The sequence below is a fragment of the Astyanax mexicanus genome, chromosome 12, assembly GCF_023375975.1.
Source record: "Astyanax mexicanus isolate ESR-SI-001 chromosome 12, AstMex3_surface, whole genome shotgun sequence".
In the NCBI taxonomy this organism is placed as follows: Eukaryota; Metazoa; Chordata; class Actinopteri; order Characiformes; family Acestrorhamphidae; genus Astyanax; species Astyanax mexicanus.
In genome coordinates this window covers 8498538-8522884 of record NC_064419.1, presented here as the reverse complement: position 1 = coordinate 8522884, position 24347 = coordinate 8498538, and the positions used below count along the sequence as shown (strand labels likewise).

Here is a 24347-nt window from a genome sequence, read left to right as displayed (position 1 = left end):
TTGTGATGGTGAGGATGTTATTAACTGTAGAAGTGTAATTGTGAGGAGTTTAAAACTGTAGAGTTGTGATAGCGAGGAATTTATAAACTGTAGAGTTTTGATGGTGAGGAGTTTATAAACTGTATAGTTGTGATGGTGAGGAGTTAATAAACTGCAGAGTTGTGATGATGAGAAGTTTATAAATTGTAGAGTTGTGTTGGTGAGGAGTTAATAAACTATAGAGTTGTGATGATGAGGAGTTTATAAACTGTAGAGTTGTGATGGTGAGGAGTTTATAAACCGTAGAGTTGTGATGGTGAGGAGTTTATAAATTGTAGAGTTGTGTTGGTGAGGAGTTAATAAACTATAGAGTTGTGATGATGAGGAGTTTATAAACTATAGAGTTGTGATGGTGAGGAGTTTATAAACTGTAGAGTTGTGATGGTGAGAAGTTGTGTTTGTGAGGAGTTTATAAACTGTGGAGATTTGATGGTGAGGAGTTTAAACTATAGAATTGTGATAGTAAGGAGATTATAAACTGTTGGGTTGTGATGGTGAGGAGTTTAAAATGTAGAGTTGTGATGGTGAGGAGTTTATAAACTGTAGAGTTGTGATGGTGAGGAGTTTAAACTGTAGAATTGTGATAGTAAGGAGATTATAAACTGTTGGGTTGTGATGGTGACGAGTTTATAAACTGTAGAGTTATGAAGATGAGGAGTTTATAAACTGTAGATTTGTGATTGTGAGGAGTGTATAAACTGTAGTTGTGATGTTGAGGTTTATAAACTGTAGAGTTTTGATGGTAAGGAGTTTATAAACTGTAGAGTTGTGATGGTGAGGAGTTTACAAACTGTAGAGTTGTGATGGTAAGGAGTTTATAAACTGTAGAGTTTTGATGGTGAGGAGTTTATAAAGTGTAGAGTTGTGATGGTGAGGAGGTTATAAACTGTAGTGTTGGGATGGTGAGGAGTTTATAAAGTAGTGTTGTGATGGTGAGAAGTTTATAAACTGTACAGTTGTGATGATGAGGCGTTTATAAACTGTAGAGTTGTGATGATGAGGAGTTTATAAACTGTACAGTTGTGATGGTGGTGAGAAGTTTATAAACTCAGGTTGTGATGGTAAGGAGTTTATAGACTGTAGAGTTGTGATGGTGAGGAGTTTATAAACTGTAGAGTTGTGATGATGAGGAGTTTATAAACTGTAGAGTTGTGATGATGAGAAGTTTATAAACTGTAGAGTTGTGATGATGAGGAGTTTATAAACTGTAGAGTTGTGATGATGAGGAGTTTATAAACTGTACAGTTGTGATGGTGGTGAGAAGTTTATAAACTCAGGTTGTGATGGTAAGGAGTTTATAGACTGTAGAGTTGTGATGATGAGGAGTTTATATACTGTAGAGTTGTGATGGTGAAGAGTTATTAACTGTAGAGTTGTGATGAGAAGTTTATAAACTGTAGAGTTGTGATGGTCAAGAGTTTTTTTTTTGGAACTCAATGAACCAATTAAATCACTTTTATTTTGAATAGTATAATATTAATGTTTTACTAAGTAAATAAACTCTTACTGACCATATACATAGATTTTTAATGCTAAGTTTCACAATAAATGAAAACCTTTGCACAGTACCTGATTATATATCATATAATTATATATTATATAGTGCTTTAATTTTATATAAAATAAGAATTCAGTTATAAACAAACAGATTCTTTCTTAATAAAACTTTCATTTATATTTCATATAATCAGTGCTTTAATTTGATATAAAATGAGAATTCAGTTATAAACAAGCTGATTCTGATAAAAAAAGATATTCTAAATAATTTCTAAAACTTAAACTAACAATAAAATAATTGTTTAATAAATGCAACAGAATTCTATTTTAAATGTAGATGATTCTCTATTGAATATATCCATACATTTTACCCTAACCTCATACCCTAACCATAATCTTTTAAAGTTTAAGGTTTATGGTTAGATATAAATTTTAGGCTAATGTTAGACTTGATTTAAGGTAAGTTTAGCATAAGGATAAGGTTTAGAGTTAAATTCCATTGAGAAATATTTACATTCAGCAGAGAGTTCAGTAGCATTTAAGCAGACACTTATGTAAAGGTCATTGTTTTTTTTTGTACTGAGGTTTTTACACAGTGTATCATAGCAATCATAGCAATAATATGTCATATGTGAGTATTTTCATACATTCATGAGAGGAAGTGGGAGAAAATCCACAAATCTGCTCAATCCATTGAGATCAGCAGGATTTGTACGGCTTATGTAAAGCTGTACGATTGGCCCGATCAGTTTCAGGATCATGCAGATGCTAACAGGCTAAAAACAGTGTTAGCCTGCAGCCGCTGCTCATACAGTTCCTCAGTCTTGAGTTTATTTCTGAGATTTAGATCCAGATTACAGTACTGGTACTGGTCCTGGTCTAAATATGGGCTGTTAGGAAATCCTGAAGGTTTACGTAAAGCACACAGACAGTCAGAGCTAAGAAGCGGCTTAGCGCTTTAGCAAAAAGCTAAATTTAGAAAGTGACTGATGCTGCCTTACAGACACTCCACACAGGGGGGTTATATAGTTTATGTTGTACAATAAGATTGTTACTTAGGCTTTTAACAATTGGGACACCATTTTTACAGTTTTAATGCTTTTTAGAACAATTATAACTGAATATGGTTATTCCACCAAATATTGATTTCTGAACTCTTAAAACTTTATGAATATGAACTCGTTTTCTTTGCCTTATTTGAGGTCTGAAAGCTCTGCATTTTTTTTTTGTTATTTCAGCCATTTCTCATTTTCTTCAAATAAATGCTCTAAATGACAATATTTTTAATTGGAATTTGGGAAAAATGTTGTTTAAAGAATAAAACATTATGTTAATTTTATTCAAGCATAAACCTATAAATAACTAAATCAGAGCAACTGATTCATAACTGAAGTGGTCTCTTAATTTTTTCCAGAGCCGTATATATTAAAAACTATTTTATACAAGATATAAAAAACTTGAATAAATTGCAACTCAGGTTCCCATATGTGTGATTTAATTCCAAAAAAGAGGATGTATGGGCTATCTTTGAATCGCTTTGGTTTCTAGAGGGATGGCACTTAACAGAGTACAGTCTTGTGTAAATTTATTGTAGAAACTTCGTAAGTAAAGGAGCAGAATAAGAAGAGTAGATATTTTACTATTTAAATAAACTGCAATATACTAAATAATACAATAAACAATTTAATAATGTTGCGTTTGGCGTTACAAATGAACATTGATAATTCTACATTAAACTTCACTGTCTCGTATATTGCTATTATTTTAGTTATATATATATATATATATATATATATTGCTCAGCCCTAATCGTGAGTCATGTGCTGCTGATGTTCAATAAGTGTACAAAAAAGGAAACAAAATTTAATTTCTCATTTGTTGCACATTTTATACACATTGTCTATGTATTTACTAAATTTAACCAAATAAATAGCATATAAAATGTGCCATATTTTTTGTATTGTCCCTGCTCTGTAAATAAACACTATGTACACATTTACAATTTACACAGGTCTCTATAGGCATCGCAACTTATTTACTCTATACAATATCCACCGTACGTGGAGTTTTAATAGGGGTGTTAAAAATTTGAAAATGACTGTATATGTAAATATTAAATCACTGTGCAATTTTCAGCCATCGCTTAACCCGTGGAGCAGTGTTCCTCAATCAGGATTAATAACTAACAATACTGTTACACTGTTTTTCTTTCTCTGTGTTCTCAGATATCACGACAAACAAGAAGTTACCAGTAACTTTCTGGGCGCAATGTGGTTGATCTCCATAACCTTCCTGTCCATCGGATATGGAGACATGGTGCCGCACACCTACTGTGGGAAGGGGGTGTGTCTACTGACCGGAATCATGGTGCGTACAATCATTATCTAGCTGTGGAAATAATTATATATTATATATATATATATATATATATATATAAATGCTTGTGGACACCACTTTACCAAATTGAATATAACCAAGAGGAAGATGGATGCTCTCAAGCCATCAAACCAAGCTGAACTGCTTGATTTTTTGCACCAGGAGTGAGTGGCATAAAGTTTTCCAAAAGCAGTGTGTAAGACTGGTGGAGGAGAACATGATGCCATGATGCATGAAATCTATGATTAAAAACCAGGGTTATTCCACCAAATATTGATTTATGAATTCTTAAAACTGTATGAACATAAACTTGTTTTCTTTGCATTATTTGAGGTCTGAAATCAAAGTCAAATACAAATTTTGTAGTTGTAATTCGCTACACATTTGTTACACTGTGTACCTGTACTCAGATGTAATGACAATAAAAGCCTCTTTACTTGACTTGACTAGTAAACTAAAAATCCACAAAATAGATGCTTGTTTTTCCTTGGACAGTGAAATGATACGATATGCAGAAATTTGAAATTAGTGTTTTTCCTGAACATCATTGCTTCAACAAAATATTTCTAAATATTAAATTAAATAAAATTTTAAATTAAGAGTCTACTATTTAAGACTCTTACAAAGCACTAACACACTTATTGACTGGTGTTTTACAACAATGATGCCCCAGCCATACATCAGTGTCTGGGAGTCCCAGAGGGAATAACAGCTGTATCTCTCTATGGATGGGTAGGATAATCCTGCGTCTTCCCCAACACCCAGCATGGATGATGCTAATCGAGCATATTGTGCTCCAGTGGTGGTGTTTTGGCAGCAGCTTGATGGTGAAGAGCTTGGTGGAGCTTCCTCACAAGTCTTATAGGAACACAATAAGGAAGTATTAGGACATCTGCATATTCATTGTTTTTTTTTGTTCCTGGCCTGGATTTTAAAAATAAAATTACCCAGAAGGTTTTGGAAAAGTAATGGAAGTTTGGTCTACAAATATTTCTGTTTCCATTTATCATCAGAGAAAATTTTAATTTAATTTTAATTCAGTAATTTAGCGCTACACAAAGCTCTCAGGACCTGGCACACATTTTATTATTGAAGATTGTGTCTCAACAGTTTTATTAGATTCATTTTTAGACCTACTATAATCATAATTTTGATTATAGTTTTAGTTGTTTTTGGTTTTATTGCCCACGTTTGCACTGATGTTTTAAAAATCGAAAATCGTATGGTCATGAAAATTTGCCATGAAGGCATAGAAAAGTCAAGAAAAAAACATGGAAATTTATTGTTTAAAAACTGTATGAACCCTGCAGAGAACACAGTTGGTGGGTGCTTTATACCCCTTTTTTTTCGTTTATCTGCTCTGTAGTGTCCTATTCTCTTAGCAGTGCTTCTCATCTATAGGGACTAAACAAGCTGTGTGTAAGTGTGTGTGTGTGTGCATTTGCACAGTTGCATCAGCAATGGGTGCAACTGAAAGTGGCTGAATGTAGCATTCATTACAGAAGGTGTGTCCACAAACAGTTGGACATGTATTGTTTTGTGCAGATGATAAGAAGGAGGGTTGTTTCCTGGTTCCAGCAGTGTTGATGCAGTGTTTGATGTGAAGTGGGGGCGGAGTCAAACCCCCATAAACATTGTTCGCTGGTTTCTAGGAGACCGTGCTCGAGGAAGGAAACACTCAGTGGGTTTGGTGCCAACTCTGAAAAGCAGAGCAGGAATTTGTGTTGGCAGCGCGGTGCGGGACATGCATCTTTAAAATATTAATCAACATCTGCCTGCATGCCTCAGATTTACTGCACACTCCGGACTGCAAGCACTACTTTTCTCACGCTTACAGTCAAAGGAATAACGAAGGACGTTCACAAAAAAATTCTTATGCTTGATTTTTTTCCCTCCAACATAAAAGAGCACGTCCAGAAAGAACATAGAGTACACTCATTCAGAAATATTATTTATACTTTACAGTGTGTGAATTCCGTAATATAACTAGAACCCTACACTTTAAGCTGTTTATGTAGAATTTAGGTAAATAATTTGAGGAAATTTAAATCATTTTTATCTAATGTTTAAAGAAAACATATGCCTAAATTATGAGTTAACTTTATAGTTATTAAATAATAATTTAAAGGTGAATAAAATTGATTTGTATAAAGTGACCAGTATAGCCGCTATACAGAGTTAGTAGCTTAATTTTAAGGCCAGGTTGTTAATCCTAATATATGATCTACAAGTTTACCTAAGGTAGCCTAGTAGAATGACTGCACACTGACGGTAAACTGGGACACACACCCTGTATGCTCTAAATGGTCCAGTGGAATAAGCCGCTGCCACTATGACCAGGAGACTGCTGGTTCGAATCCTGGTCATGTAGTTTGCATCAGCTGCCAGAGCCTGAAAGAGCACAATTTGCCTTGCTCTCTCTGGGTGAGTAGATGGTGCTTATTTCCCTCATCACTCCTAGGGTGATGTCGATCAGCACATGTCGTCTGTGAGCTGATGTATCAGAACCGAGTCGCTGTGCTTTCCTCCGAGCGCACTGTGCTGTGATGCTACTCTGTAATGCTACAACAGCAGGAGTTTGAAAAGAGGCGGTGGCTGACTTTACATGTGTCGAAGGAGGCGTGTGCTAGTCTTATCCTCCTGGTGTTGGGGCATCACTAGTGATAGGAAATGTCCTAAAAAGTGGTTTGGGTAGTTGTCCTTGTAAATTGTGAGAAAAATGGGATAATTTTTCTTTATTAACTTTTAAAAAGAAAAGAAATTATAAGCTGTTAACCTTAATCAGCGTAGTGCAAATCTAAAATATTTCATAAACCGTAAGACCTGCAGTGTTGCAGACATTAATCTGACTGTTAGCATCACAGCTAAGCTGCTTCATCCTAGCTGAGGCTGGCTGCAGTGTCTGCATTCCTCATTTCAAAATAAAAGTCTTCTGCAGTGTTTTGCACTTGTGTGGGCCACCACAGCACAGCAAAATATAGTAGTAGAAACACTGTTTTGTGATTTGTTGGTGCATCTGCTGGTACTGTATATTAAGAAAGGATTCGTGTTCAGTAAATACTTATGAAATTGTAGTTTGTAATTGTTTTTTTTAATCAAGACAAGATACGTTTTTATGCTATTTAATGTATGAGAAGAATTAGCAAAATAACGCAAGAAAACATGCAAAAAAAAATAAAGTTCAGTATTTGGCCTTCAGTTAAATGTTTTCATTAGAGAACATCTCTATTAATTAATCCTTTTATTAATTATGTTATTCATTCTGAAAGCCAGTTTGTCTGATAATAATGTACTAAGGTACTGATCTCTGACTCGTGTTGTTTCTCCTCACAGGGAGCCGGCTGTACCGCCCTGGTGGTTGCTGTGGTCGCCAGGAAGCTGGAGTTGACCAAGGCGGAGAAACACGTCCATAACTTTATGATGGACACTCAGCTCTGCAAAAGAGTGAGTCATTCCCATACACTCTCCACGCTCATCATTTCCTGATGGTGATGAAGCACATGGTTCTCCACAGACCGAGACCAATTCAGAGCAGCGCAGAACATTATGTCAACCTGTCAGAACTTCGACTTAAAGCCAAGCGGTGAATATGCTGATTCTCTGCGCTGAGGATCCGGCTAACGGCCAGAACACATCCTGATACAGTTTTATAGGAGAAAGTTGGACTGCAGCTTTCATATTTTCACGATTCAGCAGGGTGCGCAAAACAGCCCTGCCGAGTGTGCAGATTCACTGTGATGTAGTCCCCATAAAAACTTCAATAAAAAAATCTTCATCATATCTCAGACACATTAAATGAATCCAAAAATATCCATATCTTAAGTTAGTGCTGTTTTGTACAAACATCGACAATCCCATTTTTTTATAGTGGGGCTAAGAGGTGAATTTATTGCTTTTTTTTTCACTATTTTTGTTTTCTAAATTATTTTTTAACATAACAATGATTGTGATATAATTAGGCAACTTTGCAAATTACACATAAACAGATTTTTATCATTTTAGACTAGAAATTTTCTGATATCTGATGCTTAATATAGGCCAAATCACTGGATTTAAAATTGGAATAAAAAAATAATAATCCAGTATGATTTATTAGGCTAAACTAGAGTTGTACAATATGTCGTTTTAACATTGTCATCACAATGTGCACATGCACATGTCACATGACATGACTGTTTGAAATAAAAAATATATATGTATTATTTTCCATAAAAAGTCTACCAGAAAAAGACTATTTTGGCGCAATATCATTTATAGATAGATAGATAGATTTTTTTGACAAAATTTTAACCTAAACATTTTTAATAGCAGTTTAGACCTTCTCATTCAGTTTACAGTCTTTTAGCCCCTCCCACTGTGCCTACAAACTTTTAGCCCCACCCATTCAGCCTACAGCAGTTTACTTCAATCTTTTATTTTAATTATAATTTCCTGGGTGTGATGTCACAACAATTTACATTCGACATTCTACAGAAGTTTAGCCCCACCCAATTATCCTACAGCAGTTTAGCCCCACCTATTTTGTTTACAGCAGTTTAGCTCCACCCATTCTGTCTACATTAGTTAAGCCCCATCCATTTAGTCAACAGCAGCTTAACTCACCCATTCTGTCTACAGCAGTTTAGCCCCACTCATTCTGTCTACAGCAGTTTAGCCCCACTCATTTTGTTTACAGCAGTTTAGCTCCACCCATTCTGTCTACAGCAGTTTAGCCCCATCCATTCTGTCTACAGCAGTTTAGCCCCACTCATTTTGTTTACAGCAGTTTAGCTCCACCCATTCTGTCTACAGCAGTTTAGCCCCATCCATTTTGTCTACAGCAGTTTAGCCCCACTTATTCTGTCAACAGTAGTTAACCTCACCCATTTAGTCTATAAGGCACTTTACTATTCTTGTGGTTTTGAAACAAAGCCCAATAAAGAGCAGGCTACCAATAAGAACAAAACAATATTTATTTACGTACTATATATTAGTCTTAAACGTTCAGTAACATAAATATTATTATCCTTCTCCACATTTTACTGCAGGATCTCAGGGTGTAGATGTTTAGAACTGAATCGTATGTGTGTGAAACTGGATTATGGGTATGCAGAACAGGATCATATCTGTGCAGTTAGTGATTCTGTGTTGGTGTGGTTTGGTTTCTTCTGCTGCAGGTGAAGAACACGGCTGCTAACGTACTCAGGGAAACGTGGCTCATCTACAAACACACCAAGCTCGTGAAGAAGATCGACCACGCCAAGGTCAGAAAACATCAGCGCAAGTTTCTGCAAGCCATTCACCAGTAAGTACCGCCAGAACCTTCAGTCCTGCACAGCGGAGGGGGCGCGGTGTGAGTGCTAGATACTAGCCCTGTCACAATTACTTAGTTTTACCTATTTTAAATGCTGAAATTCCTGACCACCAATCAGGAATAGTGCAGAGGTTCATCTCAAACCCTATTCTGAATCAGTTCATCTCAAACCCCCACTCTGAATGAGATACATCTTAAACCCCCACTCTGAATGAGTTTGTCTAAAACCCCCACTCTGAATCAGTTACATCTTAAACCCCCACTCTGAATCAGTTCATCTCAAACCCCCACTCTGTATCAGTTCATATCAAACCCCCACTCTGAATCAGTTCATCTCAAACCCCCACTCTGAATGAATTCATCTTAAACCCCCACACTGAATCAGTTCATCTCAAACCCCCACTCTGAATGAGTTAATCTCAAACCCCCACTCTAAATCAACTACATCTTAAACCCCCACTCTGAAGTGTCGGTTATATCTATAAGGATTTTTAGTGTACTGGAGATTTGTCCTTAAATGTTTTAAATAATATTTGTAAATGTGATTTTCTGAAGATCACGTGTAATGAACAGGGGGTCATTGGGGTCTCCCAATAACACACTACATGCATTTGTGTACATGCTGGTTTAAATTAAGAAAATGATGGTACATCTACATTAATAAAAGTACTTTAAGAGCTCTATCTTTGTGCAGGTTTGCTAAAATGATGCCACCACACCAAAGCAGGCATCTGCTGCCAGTTTTCATTCACTAATGACCTACTTCCTGCTGGAACTGGCCGTTTCCTGTGCTGTCTGGGGGAACTCGTCCAGAACTAAGAGGGTTTCCCAAATTAGACAAAGTCGGGGTATTTCAGAGACTAAAGAGCATTTGGAATTACGTTCGGTTTCCTGAGAGCTCCCAAACATCAACATAATGCCAAAACAGCACAGTAAAAAATAATTTTGAGGCAAGAAAACATAAACAGATGAATAAACTGATTACAGGGCGTTAACACAACTAATGTTGTTTTCCATTTGAGCTTGGATGTCAGAGTTTCTTATTTCCAAGTAAGATATTTCTGAAACTGAAATGCCCTCATAAATAAGATTTCCTACTCAGAAAGTGAGGAGAGCCTCAGCCAGACATGTTTCCTACTGTTTGGATGTGCATTATACCACGTAATGTGTTGTTATCAACTGGTATCACTAGCAATGCTAACAATGCTAGCTGATAGCCGAATGTTTAACTGGAACACAGAAAATACAGTGTGACGTCAATCAGCTCATGACAACCAACATCAACAGTAAATAGAATGCAACATTAATGAGCTGATTAAATGTTGTGTATTAAATTAATTAGTCTTTGGCTCCTCCCCTCAATTTGTTTGTTTTTTAGGGTGCCCTCTATCACACACTCAATCCAAACTAGGAGTTTTCTAAAAAATGAGCGCTTTGAGTTCTTGAGTAAATTCGTTACTGACAATAAAAGTTTTACATAACTATTTAAATTTACATTTTGTTTTTCTATCATTTCTAAACACTTTTTAGTGGTATAATGAACATATTCTAATTTTTTTAATGTTTTTTGAGTTAAGAGAACTTTTTTATAAAACTTTTTTTTAATGTGACTAAAAGTTGAGTTAACTAAAACAAACTCCGTTTACATTTATTACAGTGGAGATAAAATCACAAAAAAAAGGTAGATATAAATTGTATTAAAAAATCATAGTAACACAATGAAATGTTAGCAAAACAAAAATATGAATAAAAGAAGTTATAAAATATATCCATATAAATTATTTTTGTTTATTATTGTTGATTATCATGTAATTATTTATTAAGTAATAATGATTGTTTAAAAGTAGTTTAAAAAGTAAAAGCCAAAAAAAACATGCTTTGTCTGACAAGTAATTGCAATAATTGATATTATCATTATTTTTGATATGCTGATGTAATGAAAATAAAACAGCATTATAATGCAGCTAAATTGTTTTAATAGAGCTATGAACTTGAAAATTAAATAAATTAAATACATTAACTATTAAATAAAAATAAAACAAAATACATGAACTGACTGAGTCATTCCTGTTAATATGCTCTCTTGAATATACTTAGAATCAAAATGGGAAGCAAAAATCGTTGAAGTCATGTTTATATATTGTACAATAAGTCAATAACCTAATTATCTCAACATCAAGTTTTTCACAAAAATAGAATTTTTGGAATTTCTGATTATCCAATCAGTGCAGTGCTGAGATTGTGCAAACCTGCTGAAGGTGGAGCTCTTACTATATAAAGATCGGCATTATATATAATATATTTACAGTATGTATCAATATTTTAAAATGTTTCCAATTGTTTTTAACTGGAAAAGGTTGTGTATGTGCCAAATATGTGTGCGTAAATGAATGTGTGCTTGTGTGTGTATGTGCAGTGTGTGCCTGTGTGCAGTGTGTGATAGTGTGTGTGTGTGTGTGTGCGTACTTTAAGGTTTTTAAATCTGTATTGTGTGTTTCGTCTGTTTTGTCTTAAATCACCGCAGAGCTCAGAAGTAAGTCGCGTCTTCTATCTCTCCTTCCATCAGCCTTTCTGTTCTGTTCTTTTCTCTACCGAAATCAAACTGACATGAGAATGTTTGAAGCTGGATGCTGAACTCCATCGCCTGTTTTACACCACTAGTCCAAATCTCAGTGGTTTTGCTCCACTGCATTAGTCCAGAGAAACCCAATACAACCAAGAGCATCTCCTCAGCTTCAAATCCATCAGCCTGTTTCCGGCACCCAGAGTCCATTCATCCAGTCTGCACCTGATCTCCAACTGAGTCTGCACTGAGAACCCAGATACGCTCCTAAAAACCTCCTAGAACCAGAACCTCACTCCAAACACCCAATCTCACACACTTACACATTAACATTTACTTTAACCTCTGGTGGGACATCCCACAACATCACGGCCCAACGTAATGAAATGTACACAGACTTATAGGCTCATATACTGTACATATACTGTACTATATGTGCAAATATTTGTGGACACCCCTTCTAATGAAAGAAACACTCAGTGTAGTGCCTGTAATTCAGATAAACATGAGTCTGTTGACCCCAGTCCAACATATTGACCCCTTTAACACTTTGGTCACTGAATGCAAGTAAATGTTATAGACAGTTGAGGCCAATTTAAATTTCTGTGATTGAGTACTGTATCTTTCGCACTATAAGGTGCACTATCAATGAACGTCCATTTTCTGGTATATTTTTATATATATGGTGCACCGGATTTAAAAGAGCACTTTAAGGAACTTTAAGGGGGGGCAGCAAACTAAGTTAAGTAAAGCTAAGCTAAGCAGACAAAACTGTAATAAAAAAATACGAGTGACGAATGTTAATCTACACAGATTTCTCTTCTGAAAACTATTTATTTGGGTGAGTAAAGCTTAGATTCCAGAATTTGTCCAGCACTAAGGCTGGAACATTAGCATAAGCGGCTAACTGCTACAGTCTGATAAACTTCTCTCTGAACTGCAAAAGAGCTAGCGCAGTTAGCGAGTAATGCTAAAGCTGCTTCCGCAGTGCTAGCCGTGGTCAGCAGCAGACTACAGGCCGATAATACTTAGCTCTTGAGTAGTATAGTTATGGTTTGTTTGATGGATTAGCTGGTGCACAATCATGATCAACCTGACTAAGCTAGGCAACCAGTATAACCAGGCTTAACGAGCATGATTAAGCTGGTCAACCACATTGACCAAAATAAAAGGCAACCAGTATAGGGTATGTGTTCACCTGGATGAGCAACTTTTCATTCACCTTGAGCATCAAAACTATCAGAAAGATGAGTGGTCCAGTGGACTAAGGCACTACCACCATGTTTAGGAGATCGCTTTTTCAAATTCCAGTAATGCAGCTTGACATCAGCTGCCGGATCCCCAAGAGAGCAGAGTTGGCTTTCTCTGAGTAGGAAGAGTGCGGCGCTCTTTCCCTTCATCACTCCTAGGATGATGTCAATTAGCACAAGGCGTCTGTGAGCTGATGTATCAGAACCAAGTTGCTGCACTTTCCTCCGAGTGCGCTGTGATGCTACTCGGCAATGCTGCATCAGAGGCAGTGGCTGATTTTTTAGCAGGGGTATTTTACAAATGTTTTTAAAAACTGAATCTAGCTTTAGCCAGCCATTCCTTATGCTTTTGGTACACTGTACAGTACAGACGTGTGCAAAAATGTTCAAGACAGATCTATATTTAAGTTTCCTGTAGAGAATTTGTTTCTGGAACAAACTTTTGCAAAAGACCGTAGATGCAAAAACACATTTTTACGTGATGTGGGTCGTTAGCTTTTTGCCCGTTCAGCCGAAAGAGAATTGCTGCGCACGCCACTCATCCATAATGCAGCCACATAAACACGCCCCCACCACCCCCCGGCCTAATGCACACCAGCATAAATATCTATAAATACCTGTGTTTACGGCTGCGGGGGCTGTTTGTTAGAGTTTTGACGTTGTTTGAGGGGAACGCAGCGAGTGTATCTGTACGGTCAGTGCCAGACATCATGTGGAGGGGCGGGTGCAGACTCTAACAGACCAATTTTGGCCCTTCCCAAAATTGAGAATTCATCCGTAAACAGACAGAAAACTACAACACACCACCACCTCCACCCCCACCCTCACGCGTGCAGAAGGCGGGAGGGCTGGGGTTTGATTGCTCACCAGCTTGCACTGAACCCGGCTGTGATTGGTGGGTTCCGGTGAGGTTGCTTGGCTGTTGAGAGTGCTTTGCACTGTGTGAATAAATCAGAATTAAGCACTTCCACGGTTTTATAGATGCATTCTGCATGTGAAGATGATCCACGTGTGCTCTTCTCACCGGCTGCTTGTGAATGGAGCCACATCCCCGAATTATATATATATATATAAACACGTACGAGGATTTACTTTGCAGTTTTTAACATTTTTATCAGGAGCAAACACATCTTTATAAAAAAAAAATATATATATTATTTTTAAAGCATAAAATACATATAAACATTTCAGAGCAAATACTAAAAATTTGAATTCTGAACAGGTTTTTGTTTATTTTGCCATTTTTCACCATTCCATAAATTTAATTGCCTAAATAATTTTTTTTTCACAATGAAAAAACACAATTTAAAAAAAAACATATTTATTAAACACCTTTTACATCCCAGCAAACCAACCAACAAAGCACAATACAGGGATGCAGATACAGCAGCCGGTCTCTGCTGGGCTGATGGGCTTGAGCGGTTTAGCTTTGCTGCTGACTGTTGTTTACAGCTGGATTACTCGCTGATAGATGATGACAGACTGGAGTTTTTGTCCCTGTGCCTGCAGAGAGTCTCCTGTCTGTTTTAAGCTTTAAGCAAAGTCTGACTTTTTTTCACTGTTCCGTATAAATTATTTAGTATTTTCTCTCTCTTAATAGTTTGGTTGCCAAATATTTAGTACGTCCCTTTTATATAATCAGCCAATTAGTTTGAAATATAAATAATTTTTATTTTATCCCTGGGGGTGTGCTGGGACTCTTATCTTTAATTCGGGGGTCCTTAGTTACATACAGTAACAGTATGTGAAACTACCTCCATCATGTTTGGAAGCTGTGAGTTATTGATCTACTTCAGATATATGCTGCATTTTAGTCACTGAGAGGAGATTATTTAGAAGTGAATAAATAAAATATATTATATGAAATATCTGTATTATATTTTTAGTTGACGCTTCGCTCTCCTCCTACTGTTACAGTTAATTATGCACTTCTGCTATTATAAAATACTGCTTGCCCTTTAATGAAATGTTGTTAGCTCAATTAGCCGCTCCCTCTCTGATTTCTTCAGTAAGTGTAGAGTGGTCTGGGCTGCAGATCTGATGTTTGGCAGCTGTAATGGACTGCGGGAGATGGTAACAGTGGGCCTGTACACACAGTTCCATAATAAAAAGCTTCTCCCTCATCAGAACCAACAGAACTCCCAAGAGGAACAGAACAACAGAACACGTATCTCATTGAGATCCAGACGAAACAGGCGTGAGAAGCTCCTGAACTGTCCTAAAATCTTTTATCTTAACATTAAATATTTAAAGAAGGCCATTTCCCACAGTTTTACTATAGGGATTGAATTCAAATCAAACAAATCAGCAGTGCAGTCTGTTAAGGTCAATGACAAAATTGAAAACAAAAAAATACACAAACAAAAAACATAATTTAATTAATAAGGTGACAAAATGAAATAAAACCAGCAACAATTGATATGATGTCATCATAAATGGAAAAGTGGAACAAGTTATTTTGTTGTGATTGTTTTACTTTATTTTGCACGTTCTATAATAAACAATATATAATTACGTGTATACACACACACACACATATATATATATATATATATATATATATATATATATATAAAGAGATTATAACACAATAGCACCTTTTCTATTTACAGATACTAATATGCCACCGGTTTCTCAACCCATTAGAGTGAAACTATGAGTCACAATTAATAATAATTCAGATTTAATCACACCACAGCTTCTGTTTGTTATCGATAACAGGATTCTGAGCACTCTTTTTCATCACTGTTCACACCCAAGACTTTCACACTGTGTTCTTTTGGATGCCGTCAGGTGTAGAGTAACACAGTGTGGATGGTAAGGTCCCTCTTTAACCTTTAGAACAGCCGTTTCCGGGGTTTGTTGGGAGTTTCCTCCAGAGGAAAGTCCAGCTCACTCTATCCGCCCCTCGCTGCTGGTGTTGACTTTCCGTCTTCAGAAGGCATTGAAATTAGGTTAATGCTAGCGCTTTTCCAGCAGCGCAGTGACCACGCCCCGGTGTCACTTCCATTCCGGTCCTTATCAGCTCATCTGTTTGCATGATAACAGCAACAGAGTCTGGACCCACGCAAACAGGCGTTACCGCACCAACTCCTTTTGTAAGTTGCAAGCCGGTGCTGACCGGTGAGTCTCAGCAAGTGTAAAAACACGGCCCGCCACCGGTCATTAACCTTTACCTTTAATTTAGGTCCAATTCAGAACAGCCAACAGCATGTTTCCATATCCGCCCTGCATTGTTCAGCCGGCGCGGACGAAAAGGTCCGACCAACCTGCATGTGTGATCTACAGTTAGCACAGTTAGCCTTCTGACAGGTCCGGCGCTGATGTAGCTGCATTCAGCCGTTCCAGTCTGATTCGTCCTCCAGCCAGAGTTCAGCCAGAGGTCGAATTTTTACACTATTTACACAAATTTATCTCCTCCTTATACCAAATGTCATGGCATGTTATGGTGCTTTCTTAGTTTTAGCACTGGAGCTATGAGGCTAATGTAGCTAACAAGTAATGACAAGTTTACCCCACCAGTTAGCTTATCAAACTTACACCTTCCGTGACAATAGCTATATTACTTTATTGGTGAAATTGGAATGCCTATAAACCTGAAGCTTGGTGGCGCTTTAGTGGGAAGTGCTGTCATGGTGTATACCAGAGAAGCACACACTAGATACCACAGAAACAAACACTAGATACCACAGAAACACTGAATACCACAGAAAAAAAAAACTAGATACCACAGAAACACTGAATACCACAGAAACAAACACTAGATACCACAGAAACACTCAATACCACAGAAACACTGAATACCACAGAAACACTGAATACCACAGAAACACACAATAGATACCACAGAAACACTGAATACCACAGAAACACTGAATACCACAGAAACACTCAATACCACAGAAACACTGAATACCACAGAAACACTGAATACCACAGAAACACTCAATACCACAGAAACACTGAATACCACAGAAACACTCAATACCACAGAAACACTCAATACCACAGAAACACTGAATACCACAGAAACACACAATAGATACCACAGAAACACTGAATACCACAGAAACACTGAATACCACAGAAACACTGAATACCACAGAAACACTGAATACCACAGAAACACTCAATACCACAGAAACACTGAATACCACAGAAACACTGAATACCACAGAAACACACACTAGATACCACAGAAACACTGAATACCACAAAAACACACACTAGATACAACGGAAACACTGGATACCACGCAAACACAGACTAGAGGCAACCAAACCAAACAAAGGATACCTTAGAAACCCACCCTGGATACCACAGAAGCACACACTACATACCACAAAAACACTGGGTACCACAGAAACACCGATATAGCAGAAACACAATGGATACGACAGTAACACACACGGGATAACACAGATAAACACACTAGGTGTCACAAAAATACACATTGGGTACCACAGAAACACACATTAGATTCCACAGAAACAAACACTGGGTGCCACAGAAACACTTGATATAACAGAAACACTGGTACCACAGAAAATCTGAATACCACAGAATTACATTGGATGTGACAGAAACACACTCTAGATACCACAGAAACACACTGACTACCACAAATACACACTAGATACCATTAAAACATACATGCTGATTGTCACTGAAACACACACTGAATGCCACAGACACACACTATAGGCCACAGAAATAAACACTGGATACCACAGAAACACTGGATTCACTGAAACACACTAGATGCCACAGACAAACACTACAGGCCACAGAAACACACAATGACTGGATACTACACAAAAATACACACTGGATGGGAAAGAAATACACACTAGATACCACAGAATTATACTGGATGTGAGAGAAACACACATTAAACATCACAGAAATACAATGACTACCACAAAAACACACTAGATATCATAAAAAAACACATGCTGAATGTCACGGAAACACACACTGGATGCTACAGACAAACACTACAGACCATAGAAACACACACTGAAAACACACACAAAAATACACACTGGATACCACAGAAAAACACATTGGATGCCACATAAACACACTACATACCACAAGATCAGTGTCTAAGTGGTGGAGTATAAGCTACTATTACTTTTTAGGAACATTAGCCGCCTAGCTCCAGTGCTAAACTATTCAGAGTAATGAGGCTGAATCTGTGAATCAGATTTCTGGCTGAACTTTGGCTCTAATGTGGGCTGGATGAACATTCTCCTGCCCTGCCTGTCCTGCACCCTCGCCCCGTAACCCAGCTCTCTGGCCGAGCTCTCAGGCGGCAGCGTTCTGAGAGGTACGGTCCAGCGGGCAGTCAGGAGGGCGCTGCGGGACGTCTGAATGCTCCAGCGTTCTTCATCATCCCGGTTTGGCCTGGTTCTGCCTCCTGTGGCTGGATGAGTTTGCATGTGTGATCTGATCAGTTTTCTAAGCTGAGAACGTTTTTGCATGTCTGCACATCGTTTTAGTGGAGAACGTTCCTGACGCCTCACTTTTCTGTTTGTTTTCTCCCCAAACCTTTTCTTTACCTACCCCGTTACCCTACCTTTCTCTCTCTCTCTTTTTCTCTATCTCTCTCTCTCTCTCTCTCTCTCTCTCTCTCTCTCTCTCTCTTGCCCTTCATTCTAACTTCTATTCTCTTTTATTTTTTTCTTTGTCTTTCCTTCAACTCTTATTAACCTCTTATCCCCCTTTCTCTCCAACTTCTCTATCTATCTATCTATCTATCTATCTATCTATCTATCTATCTATCTATCTATCTATCTATCTATCTATCTATCTATCTATCTATCTATCTCTTTGGCTCCTGCATTCCTCCCCTCTCAGACTGCGGAGTGTGAAGATGGAGCAGAGGAAGCTTAACGATCAGGCAAACACACTCGTCGATTTAGCCAAGGTAAAGTACAGTACTAATATATGTACACACATTTGTGATCTACCCTTATATTAATTGCTGTTTCTCCAATCAGTTCTGCTGAGATACTGTCTAAGAGATACTGTTATAAGAGTTTAGAAGTCAATATTTGGTGGAATAATTACAGTTTTTGGTTTTAATTACAGTTTTCATGCATCTTGGCATGTTCTCCTCCACCAGTCTTACACACTGCTTTCGGATAACTTTATGCCTTTACTCCTGGTGCAAATATTCAAGTAGTTGATTGAAGTGATTTGATGGCTTGTGATCATCCATCTTTCTCTTGATTATATTCCAGAGGTTTTCAATTTGGTAAAATCAAAGAAACTCATCATTTTTAGGTGGTCTGTAAGCTGTATATAGCTTCCAGTTTAAAGACTGAATCTGAGACTAGCTGGCTAGTTAGCACTAACCAGCTGAAATCTGATTGGTCGCCTGAAGTGCCCCTCTCCTTTTACTCATTGGTCCTTTGTCTAAGAGCGATGATCAGATTACAGGTGGATGCAAGTCCATGTCCAAACATTAATGGTTCTAATAATAAAATGCTAGATTTTGTCGCATGCTGTTTGTGTTTGAGAGTATTTAGACTATGTACAGTAAAAATGCATGTATAATCGGTAAGGAGATTTTTATGGAAATAATTTTGTGCCAAAGGTTTTACATAAAAATATAAAAACTGCGATTAAAACTGAACATTATATTCATAAAAGCAAAAAATAAGCAGAATCAAACAAGAGATTCCAAAAGCAAAATCCACAAAAATAATAATAAAATACATTTTGATAATCTAATGTTGCTTCTTTCATTTACATTAAAATAGTTTAGACTATTTAACCCTTGTGTGGTGTTCAAATTTTTGTTACTCGTTTACTTTGTTACTTGTTGCTTACAATTTTACATTAAAATGCTTTACACATGCTTGCTTCACCTAAATTGCAAGCAATATAAACAGCTTACATGGTGAATATTTGCCCTTTACCTTTCTTATGTTACATTTCTTTCAAAAAGTGCTACTCTTTTTTAATTAGTTTTTTAATAAAATGTAAAAGAAAATGAATTAAACTCAAGATATGAGTAGAAAATATGTTTAGTTTCAAATTTACTAATGAAGCAATGTTTATTAGCCCTTGGTCAAACATACTGTATGTAATATAAATGTGTGTGTGTGGGGCGGGGTGTACAGTGTGTGTTTATCGAAAATGTGTTTTGATATATGTTTTTCACAAAAAATGAGCCAATGCCAATGAGTTTGAGTTAGAATTATTATTATTATTATTTTTTTTTTATGAATCATTTGATGAAAAATGAAAACGGGTCCCACAGACCCGAACACCACACAAAGGTTAAGAGAAAAAAGCTGTGATTAATCGTGATCAATCACAGAATTCTGTTGGGATTAATCTGATTTATTTTTTAAACGTTTAATACCATTAAATTATGGTATATATATATTATCCTCCACAGACGCAGAATGTGATGTATGACCTGGTGTCGGAGCTGCAGGAGCGCAGTGAGGAGCTGGACAAGCGGATCGGTCAGCTGGAGGAGAAACTGGACTCCATTACCTCCAGCCTGCAGGCTCTGCCTGGCCTGCTGTCCCAAGCCATACTGCAGCAGCAGCACCACCTGCTGGACGGGCTGATTCAGCACGGCCTGACGCTAACGCGGCCGTCCTCGCAGGCGTCCGAGCGCTCCTGGAGCTCGTCGGTCCGCCGGCGGAGATCCCCGTCCACTGCTCCACACACGTCCTCCGACAGCGGATAGCCCGCACACACACACACACACACACACTCTTGACTTGCATACACACACAAACGCGTGCTCACTCACTACCACTCACTACTCTGCCATCCTTGACTAACACTGCTAAAAACTACTTTTAGTACTAAAATCGGAAAAAAAATAAACGATGACTTCGACACACTGGAAAAAACAACGTAATGAGTTAACAGTTCATGGTAGACATATGGTTTACGTTTAGCCATTGTATGGCTGTTTAAAGTTAGCTTTTTTGTAAAGCCCTTGTATAGTTACGGACTGGATCCAGGGTGCTGGGGGGGCATCGGGAAAATTAAAAAAAACACCGCCAGAGAGAAAGCCACGCTTTTTCTCACCAGACAGAGGAAAAATTGGACGAAATCTGAGAAATAACCGAGCGAGTGAGCAAGAGAGCGAGAGAGAGGGAGAGAGAGAGAGAGAGAGAGAGAGAGAGAGACAGCGACTTCCCGAAGAACTTACACACAACACGTACGTACAGCTGGTATGGGCGAACACAGGGGCCTTTGGGAGCTCTGACCTGGAGCTAATATCCACCAAAAAAAAAAAACCTACAATGACCAACACAGACGGAGAAGCGCGGAAATGTTCAGAACGAAGACCACAAGAAAAAAAAATTGATGTAGTCACATTGCCGGATTCCAAAAATGATAAACTGTGTTACCAAACAAGCGTCAGATAAGAATTCTCACGTTTGTGCTGAATGGAAATGTTGCTGCCAGTGTGAATTTTTTGCACGTTTGAAGACTAGTTTAATTTTCACTCCTGAAGTTTCGAGAGTAATAGTTTACAACAAACCCCGCCCTCATCACCCGAGCATGTCTGGGAAGCGTCAGATCTGAAGCGAATCACTGTGTGTGTGCGAGTTTTACCTACCTCCCCGTTCCTTTTCTTCTTAGTTTCAGTTTTCGTTGCTGTTGATCTGTTGTTCTTTTGTTTATTCATCACTGCTTTGTTTGTACGTTTGTTTTCGGTCTGGATTGAAAAAAACTACATTCCTGTTTTTGTGTGTTTTTTTGTTTTCTACAAAATGAACGCAAGTGCCCAAAATCGAATTTTGCATTGTAATGTTTAGGAGACTGGATGTCAGAAGCTGACGTGGTGGGAATGATACAGTAAATACGATAAATGTAGTATTTTAAAGTGGTATTTACGGTAAACACGGTTGGCTGGTTTAATTGGAGGCCTGTGATTTTAAACACAGAGACATTTCTTGGTAAACCATCCTCGCCTTTAATCAGAGCTTCCAAGGGTCCTTCACAGCTGCTTTAGTTCAGGCCGAGGGTTTGACCGACCGGTGGATTTCGGACCAGACGACAGGAAGAACACCCCACCCCTTGCATGTTTCAATGCAAATGACGATGGAGCTAACCTATGGGATGGCTTTATGTTATTTTTTCCTTTTCTCTTCCTTTTTTTCATTTTTTACAAAGATTCTTTTTTATTATTTACCTAGAATTTTTATAGCTTGTAGAGGATCTACTATAATATTACTACAGAGTGGCAGCATAGTTGAATTCATGCATTCCTAGATCAAAGACCAAAAAACCACCAGAAAACAAAATGAGATTAAAAAAAATACAGAAAGAAAAGAAGAAGAAGAGACTAATTGCTCATTTGGATATCAATACCATCATAGATCACATGAAATTGAATTGATTAGGTTCCCAGCTCTGTATCTGAGACTAAACTTAAGATGTGGTTGTTTTTACGGGTTTAAATGACAAAAAAAAAAAAAAAACATGGAAAGAAAAAACAACACTGACAAACAAACTGCCTTTACCGTGTGTCTTCGGCCTTGTTGACCAACCTGTAGCAGATGAACTTGATGCTGGGCTCCAATATAAAGAAATAAATCCACAAATCCTGAACCCAAGTCTCTTCATTGAGTCAGAGTTATTACCAACATCAACACCTTTACTCAGTGTGTGGGGGTTTGAGATGAACCTGTTCAGAGTGGGGGTTTAAAATTAACTAGTTCAGAGTGGGGGTTTGAGATGAACTCTTTAATAGTGGGTGTTTGAGTTGACCTGGTTCAGAATGGGGGTTTGAGATGAACTAGTTCAGAGTGAGAGTTTGAGAAAGGTGGGGGTTTGAGATGGACTCCTTAATAGTGGGTGTTTTTTCAGAGTGGCGGTTTAAGGTAGCCTCAGGGCCGCTGCTAAGGTTTTGGAGGCCCTAAGCATAACTGGTCAGGGAGGCCACATACACTTTAAAAATGGTTAAACATGCGCAAGATTTAGCGCCTCCATGCATTTTTTGATTATTTATTTGACTGGAAAATGTCACATCTGGCAACAACCAACAGAGCAAACCGAGCCGTGCCATTTCAGGCAATAGGGGTGGGGGCATTATATTATGCACAAAAATAATAACGTGCTGCTTTTAAGTAGTAGAGTAGGTGCCCCATGCAATGTTTAAAGACAAAAAAGATGAGCGTATCATAAATAATTCACATTGGGTTTTAAAATTAATAATGTCATAATTTCAACACATTTCATTCTCAGTCAATTTGGCTCCCTGCAACTGCAAAATGGTTGAGGCCTAACGCTGGCTGCGTTGTCTGCGTATGCAGAGCGGCGGCCCTGGGTAGCCTTGTTCAGAGTGGGGGTTTGAGATGAACACATTAAGAGTGGGGGTTTAAAATGAACTAGTTCAGGGTGGGGGTTTGAGATGAACTCTTTAATAGTGGGTGTTTTTTCAGAGTGGCGGTTTAAGGTAACCTTGTTCAGAGTTGGGGTTTGAGATGAACCTGTTCAGAGTGGGGGTTTAAACTTAACTAGTTCAGGGTGGGGGGTTAAAATTAACTAGTTCAGAGTGGGGGTTTGAGATGGACTCTTTAATAGTGGGTGTTTGAGTTGACCTTGTTCAGAATGGGGGTTTGAGATAAACTAGTTCAGAGTGGTGGTTTAAGAAGAGTGGGGGTTTGAGATGGACTCTTTAATAGTGGGTATTTTTTCAGAGGTGGGGTTTAAGATGAACACATTCAGAGTGGGGGGTTTATAAACATTTGAACCTATTGGACACAGAGTGTGTGGGAGGAAGGAAGGAAGTTTTTATATTTTTGCACTAAAACTGAAAGAGCTGCTGATGCTTCGTCCCTCTAACTCCACTTCCATCCATTATTCAGTCGGACACTTTCTCCGTCCACTCCATCCATCAGAACCGGGTCATCCTGGGCCACTCCAGCGTCGCTCTGCAGAAACTCCTCAATATTTCATGTTAAAGTAAAACCATGTGTTTGTTTATGCTCACTGTGACGAGATTGTCTGAAAGTTGCGTGCTGTAAACAAACCGTGCCGCAGTCGCAGATCAGAACATTAATGGGTGAATAAAGCATTCAGGTGTAATCTGGGTAATGGAGCTTTTAAAAGTAAAGTAAATCTAACAGTCGAACGATAAAAAAACTATAACGGCGGTGTGATTTTTGCTGTAACTCTAGGTAAAGTTATTGCTCTAAGCAGGACCAGCAGACTAAAAGAAATGAAATGATAAGAAAAGAAAAGAAATGAAAAGAAAAGAAATGATCTGAAAGTCACTGAAATTCTGAAAGTCCGAGAGAATATAGTTGGAGTTGCCTTTGCTCTTACTGGGTGGGAACAG

General features: G+C 37.9%; 1 protein-coding gene across 3 annotated transcripts in view; it reads left to right on the top strand.

The window, feature by feature from the left end:
- kcnn1b (potassium intermediate/small conductance calcium-activated channel, subfamily N, member 1b) overlaps positions 1 to 22615 on the top strand; it is a 79238-nt gene extending 56623 nt beyond the window's left edge. For all 3 annotated transcript variants that reach the window (XM_049485908.1, XM_049485909.1, XM_049485910.1), the window contains 5 exons: positions 3762 to 3903; positions 7246 to 7356; positions 9069 to 9196; positions 18881 to 18950; positions 20433 to 22615. In XM_049485908.1, the coding sequence (XP_049341865.1) occupies positions 3762 to 3903; positions 7246 to 7356; positions 9069 to 9196; positions 18881 to 18950; positions 20433 to 20732 (751 nt within the window). In that variant the 3' untranslated portion in view covers positions 20733 to 22615. The remainder of the gene's footprint in view (positions 1 to 3761; positions 3904 to 7245; positions 7357 to 9068; positions 9197 to 18880; positions 18951 to 20432) is intronic.
- The last annotated feature ends 1732 nt before the right edge of the window (positions 22616 to 24347 follow it).